Source organism: Hypomesus nipponensis, chromosome 9 (genome assembly GCF_054491055.1).
Source record: "Hypomesus nipponensis isolate SF chromosome 9, ASM5449105v1, whole genome shotgun sequence".
Taxonomy (NCBI): domain Eukaryota; kingdom Metazoa; phylum Chordata; class Actinopteri; order Osmeriformes; family Osmeridae; genus Hypomesus; species Hypomesus nipponensis.
The window spans coordinates 18373778-18380000 of record NC_140369.1 but is presented as its reverse complement, the minus strand read 5'-3'; the positions used below and the strand labels follow the sequence as shown (position 1 = coordinate 18380000).

General features: G+C 48.8%; 1 protein-coding gene across 6 annotated transcripts in view; it reads left to right on the top strand.

Annotated features, from left to right (window-relative positions):
• Positions 1-6223, top strand: part of LOC146273367 (tensin-2-like) — a 33257-nt gene that overhangs the window by 18908 nt on the left and 8126 nt on the right. For 4 of the 6 annotated variants that reach the window (XM_084704422.1, XM_084704424.1, XM_084704425.1 and 1 more), the window contains 13 exons: positions 22-54; positions 349-398; positions 856-1039; positions 1877-1927; positions 2141-2263; positions 2977-3041; positions 3329-3412; positions 3620-3732; positions 4018-4078; positions 4346-4421; positions 4799-4928; positions 5517-5582; positions 5917-6033. In XM_084704422.1, the coding sequence (XP_084560548.1) occupies positions 22-54; positions 349-398; positions 856-1039; positions 1877-1927; positions 2141-2263; positions 2977-3041; positions 3329-3412; positions 3620-3732; positions 4018-4078; positions 4346-4421; positions 4799-4928; positions 5517-5582; positions 5917-6033 (1153 nt within the window). The remainder of the gene's footprint in view (positions 1-21; positions 55-348; positions 399-855; positions 1040-1876; positions 1928-2140; positions 2264-2976; positions 3042-3328; positions 3413-3619; positions 3733-4017; positions 4079-4345; positions 4422-4798; positions 4929-5516; positions 5583-5916; positions 6034-6223) is intronic. The other 2 variants (XM_084704423.1, XM_084704427.1) reach the window with 1 other exon arrangement.

Genomic DNA, 6223 nt, shown 5'->3' with positions numbered 1-6223 from the left:
ATCTGTTTTCCCCTCATTTAGGCGACGTCCCCCTGTATTTCTGCCCCAGACCTGGTATGTTTACATGGAACTCCCACTGCACTGCGCGGAATATTTCTATTTAAAAAGATCTGCTGTCCATCTTTTCATACAAGGAGTTCATTGTTTCTCTCTCTTCCTGTCTCTCCATGGCATTCTCTCTCTCTCTCTCTCTCTCTCTCTCTCTCTCTCTCTCTCTCTCTCTCTCTCTCTCTCTCTCTCTCTCTCTCTCTCTCTCTCTCTCTCTCTCTCTCTCTCTCTCTCTCTCTTTCTCTCTCTCTCTCTCTCTCTCTCTCTCTCTCTCTCTCTCTCTCTTTCTTTCTTTCTCAGCAGGGCTCCACCAAGTCTCAGTCACACAAAAAGAGGGGCTCTCTATCCAGGTACGAAAACGAAGCTCTTCTTCAACTGCGAGAACAAGCCCAGAACTCAGCTGATCATTGGGATGGGTTTTAGGGCTTCCATAAAGAAGGACTCGGAACGATTCCCGAGTAAACTTGGGGAAAAAGACGTACGAATCCTTTGTACAAAACTCTCAGCGCTTAAAAAATAGATGAGCGGAAAAAAGGAACAGTGGGTGCACAGCACTCACGACAAGGGCTTCAGAGCAGACATGGCGCTGAGGAGGGCAATTCAGGGGGAAGGACGAAAGCATAAAACATGAGAGGGAAAAGAACCCCCCCTGCTTCTTCTTTCTGCTTCTTTCTACACGATCAGAAGTGGAGAGAAGTGATAGGGTGGGGAGGGGGGAGGGGGTGGGGGGGGTGGGGGGGAATGTTCTTGACAAAAGTGAACGCATTGCTACAAGAGTCCGCTCTCTCTCTCTGTCTTTCTCTGCAGGACCAAGAGTGTGGAGAAGGTTATGGAGAGAGTGATGGAGAGACACTATGACTTTGACTTGACCTACATCACCGAGAGGATCATCTCCGTCTTCTTCCTTCCCGACCTGGACAACCAGCGTTACCGGCGCAACCTGCAGGAAGTGTTCTCCATGCTCAAGTCAAAACACCAAGACAAGTTCCTGGTCAGTCATTAAATCAGGAATTTAAGGAATTTAAGAATCTGCAGTTGGCACGATTAGGTGACAAACTGTGTATGTGTAGCAACTGCTACAGTCTTTGAATGAGAACTCGATAAATGTATATAATGCATATATATCTGTTCATTTGAATTTTGTAAATATGACTTGAACACTAGCTTGTTTCATTTATTATTAGGCTCTATTCTGTATGTATTTACCCAGAATTGTTAGTGCTCCATTAATTTACATTTTAGTCATTTAGCAGACGCTCTTATCCAGAGCGACTTACAAGTAAGTAAGTACAGGGACATTCCCCCGAGGCAAGTAGGGTGAAGTGCCTTGCCCAAGGACACAACGTCATTTGGTGTGGCCCGGAATCGAACTGGCGACCTTCAGATTACTAGCCCGATTCCCTAACCGCTCAGCCACCTGACTCCCACCATTAATTAGAGTTATGCAAATGTTTTGCATTATGGTAGAAATGTGATGATCTTACCATCTTATCTTGATCCATTGTTAAGGATTTGTAACGATTCAACATTTGGTGCTTTTTATTTCATCATTTTAGATAATATAATAAAATGTGTTTGTGTATTGGAATAACAATTTGTGTTTCTGACGAACATTTGTGTCCAGTCATAGTCTGTGAGATTACCTAATGAACGACTCACAATTCCAGTTTTCTTTTAAACATATTTGTATTTGTACGAATGCATGCATGCACAATGAATTTGAGACTCACTATTAGACTCACTGTGTCCCCCAACACGTGGTTTATTAGGTCTTCGATGTTGTCTAAAAGTATATTCAAGCTTTAATAATTGCCTTTCTGTCTCCCAGCTCTTAAACTTGTCTGAGAAGCGTCATGACATCACACGACTCAACCACAAGGTATGGACAGCTGTGTAGGAAGGAACCACATTTGGCTAACTTATCAACCGCAACCATGAAGTGACACACAAAGTTGCATGTCCAGCTAAACGACGTCAGAACACTCCGTACTGTTACCTGTGTGTTTGTTGAGCACCTAGACATCATCCAATAAGAATCCTTTCAAAGAAAACCGCCAGGGCGTTGACCGTCCCTCTAAATGCCTGTCTCCAGGTGCACGACTACGGGTGGCCCGACCTCCACGCCCCTCCCCTGGACAAGATCTGCTCCATGTGCAAGGCCATGGAGACCTGGCTGACCTCCGACCCCTGCAACGTGGTGGTCCTCCACTGCAAGGTCAGGACCTGGAATAAGCCTCGCAGCTTTCAACACTTTCGCAGCCGGTGCCGTTGGCTCGGTTTGGTCCTCGACCCTGACCTGTCCGCCCTCCTTCATCCTGGACTGGGGGTGGTGGTGGTGGGGGGGGGGGGGGGGGTAGTGGGGCGGGGTAGGACCCCAGGCTGGAAAATGCGCTGCAGTACACAGAACCATTTGTAATGCTAGCAGGAGCCTCTTTTTAAAAAGTTCCAGTTCGAGCCATGGGGTTCTCTGTAGAATCCTGTGGGGTTCTGTTTCACTCTATGGATCCCAGTTCCCAGTATGTAGCCCCAGGTCTAGGGACCGGCCTATCAAAGCTCTCTAATTTGGCACGAGGTCGTCGTTCATGTGACAGGATTGGGTCGTCACATTAGACTGATTGGATGTCGATCCAATCGCGTGGGATGGAAATTTTCCAATCGCCCGGGGTTGAACTGGCCTCGCCCTACGAAACGTAAGCTCAGTGGTCAGGATGGTTTACCGACAGAAGACAGCCCAGAGTCGCCATCGATTAAGAGACGACTGTTACGTTCGTCGTTGTTCCGCCTTGTGTTGCGTTTGAAGGGGTCCTGCAGTTTTCCCGCAAGTGCCACGCAACAACACTCAAACGTCATTCGCTTGTTTTGCCCTCACATGACTCTCGGTTGTCTTTTATCTCTTCTTCACTCCTTGTCTCTTTTGCTTTTGTCAAGGGAAACAAAGGGAAGACGGGGGTGATTGTGGCGGCCTACACACACTACAGCAAGATCTCTGCAGGGTAAATCCAGTTTGTTTGTTTGGTGGCTCATGTGTGTCTGTGTGCTTGTGCGTTCATTTGTGTGTGTGTGCGTGTGTTTGATTGGGAGATATTCAGTGTGTGTGTGTGTGTGCGTGCGTCTGAAAGGTGTAACATGTGTTGTGCACGTGGGGAAGAGTACTGGCAGATGTGGTGTGCGAGTGTGTTTGTTGTTTTCACGTCAACGTTTGCGTGTGTTTCCACGCTACATGCTCCAAGTCACGTTACCTGGGTTTGTGTGTGTGTGTGATGTGTGTGTGTGTGTGCAGGGCTGATCAGGCTCTCACCACCCTGGCTATGAGGAAGTTCTGTGAAGACAAAGTGTCCTCTTCTTTACAGCCCTCTCAAAACCGGTAGGATCCCTCTCTTTCTCTCTCCCTCTATCTGTCGCTTGCCATCCCTTTCTTGCAATCGCTCCCTCGCTCTTTCTCCCCCCCCCCCCCCGCTCTCTCTTCCTTTCTGCGTCTGCCTCTCTCGCTCTCCCGCATTCTGTAGCAAGTTTGGTCATAAAAAAAAAAACAGGCTTTCTCTCACAAACACGTCCCCCCCCCCCCCCCCAGGTACATCTACTACTTTGGCGGCCTGCTTTCGGGGGCCATCAAGATGAACAGCAGTCCCCTCTTCCTCCACCAGGTGCTCATCCCCAGCCTGCCCAACTTCCAGTCTGGCGGAGGTCGGTGCTGACTCTCAAACACACCGTATATCACTGCATGTGGCTGTACTGTATACATGACCAACGGCGTGTCTGTTTCCATTCGGTGCCATACAGTGGATGGATAATCAACCGACTGTCCCTCCTTCCCTCATCCCTCTCTTTTAAAACACTTTGTCACATGCACACATGCACACATACTCTCTCTCTCTCTCTCTCTCTCTCTCTCTCTCTCTCTCTCTCTCTCTCTCTCTCTCTCTCTCTCTCTCTCTCTCTCTCTCTCTCTCTCTCTCTCTTTCCCTGCAGGCTACTATCCTTTCCTGAAGATTTACCAGTCTCTACAGCTCGTTTATACTTCTGGCATCTAGTAAGTATGTCATTAATAGCTCCTGTTCTTGACGCTACAGTAGTGTGTTTCTGCACCCTGCTCCAAACATCACACACCCTCCCAGACTTTGTTTATACGTGTGACTGTTTGTGTATAGGTATGTGGCGAGCCTGGGTTTACTTGAAGCCAAATTGTGTTTACGTCCTTTGTACTATGTTGAGACATGTTTTGACTGGCTTTATGTGCATTTTGATGGAGTGTACATGTGCTTTGGTGTGTGCGTGTGCGTGTGCGTGTGTGGCGTAGTGATCCGCAGAGCTCTAGGGCGAGGAAGCTGTGTGTGACCATAGAGCCTGCCCTCCTGCTGAAAGGAGACATCATGGTGAGGGAAACAACGTGGTCGCACCCAAAATGGCCGCCGTGTTTTCAACTGTGCCCCCTCATGCACACACTCTTGACACAGACTGCAGACAGTTTGTCCACCCACCTGGTCTGGCACCGTACCACCCGACCATCTGAAACGTACCAGAAATGTATGGATGTCGTAAGGAAAGGGTTATAGAAATAGTGAATTTCCTCGCACCCCACTCTCGTATCTCCACTACTTTCTCTTCCCTACTCTCTCCTCAGCAATCCTCTTTTTTTCCTTTCTCTATCTCTTCTTTTGTTTCTTTTTCTCCCGTCATTCCCCCCCCCCCCCACCTCGGTCCTCCCTCTTTCCTCCTTCCATCTTCTTCTCCTCCTCCACCGTCCCTCCAGGTGAAGTGCTACCACAGACGGCCGGGAGGCCCAGAGAGAGAGGTGGTGTTCAGGCTTCAGTTCCACACGTGCACGGTCCACGGAGCCCAGCTGTGGTTTGGGAAGGGAGAGCTGGATTTGGCCTGTACAGGTAGCTGCCAGGAGATGGGATGATGGGAGGGTAAGGGTGGGGGGGGGGATGTGGATTTGAGTTGGGTTGGGTTCAGGAAGAACATGTTTTGTATGTAAAAGACACGATTGGCCTTTTGTGTGCACATTATTGGGGACCTTGAGAATATATCTTCATGACATAATCTCGATGAGTTATTTGAGATAAAAATCACAATATTCTTCTGGCTTGTAGCAAGAGCCGAAAAGAAAATGTGAAACGCAATCTTCCCTGACGTTGATAACACAAATGACTCTGTGCAAGACGAGGATGACCTCAAATCCACTGTCAAATCACTTTTCCTCTAATAAAACGAACCATATATCATTCAAAGCCTCATTTCACAAACATTGTCATTTTAGTAAAAGCGCAAAGCGGGTAAAAATCACAAAATGACAAAGTAGGTTGAAAAGAACCCAAAAGCCCTCATGCCGTGTCAAACGGCCTGAAATATACATGAGACACTGGCTGCTTCTACACGTAGTTCACAGGAGAGCACAGCAGAGGAGGTCTCTGTGCTCATCTCCGTGCGTGCCGTCTCATTCTGCCGTTGTTGTTGGGTCCCCGCAGACGATCGCTTCCCTCCCGATGCCACCGTGGAGTTTGTCTTCTCCTGCGGCCCGGAGCCAACGAAAGGTGACGCTCGGAAGGGTGTGCGCGTGCGTATGTGTGCAAACGGTTACCCGTGTATCTGTGTGTGTGTGTGTGTGTGTGTGTGTGTGGAGATTTCCGTCTGGCGTAGGCGTGCTCTGATTACGCCATGGTAACGCTCGCATGCAACGTGTGTGTCTGTGTCTATGTGCACAAGGGCGCGCGTGTGTGTGTGTTTGTAGGGGTATAAACTGAGCGAACGTGTACGTGTGCATATGCATATTTGTTTATTACTGTTACTACCCCACTATTATTATTTCCTGCATTTGGAAATCAACATGGCTGTTGTTGTCTCGTCCCCCCCCCCCCTTTCCACCAGGTAAAGAGCACCACAAGAACGACCCCTCCATCACCGTGGACTACAACACCGCCGACCCTGTCGTGCGCTGGGACTCCTACGAAAACTTCAACTTACGCCACCAGGACAGCATGGAAGGTGAGACACGCACGCCTTCGACCATTCCATCCTTCTCTCTCTCTCTCTCTCTCTCTCTCTCTCTCTCTCTCTCTCTCTCTCTCTCTCTCTCTCTCTCTCTCTCTCTCTCTCTCTCTCTCTCTCTCTCTCTCTCTCTCTCTCTCTCTCTCTCTCTCTCTCTCTCTCTCTCTCTCTCTCTCTCTCTGTCTCT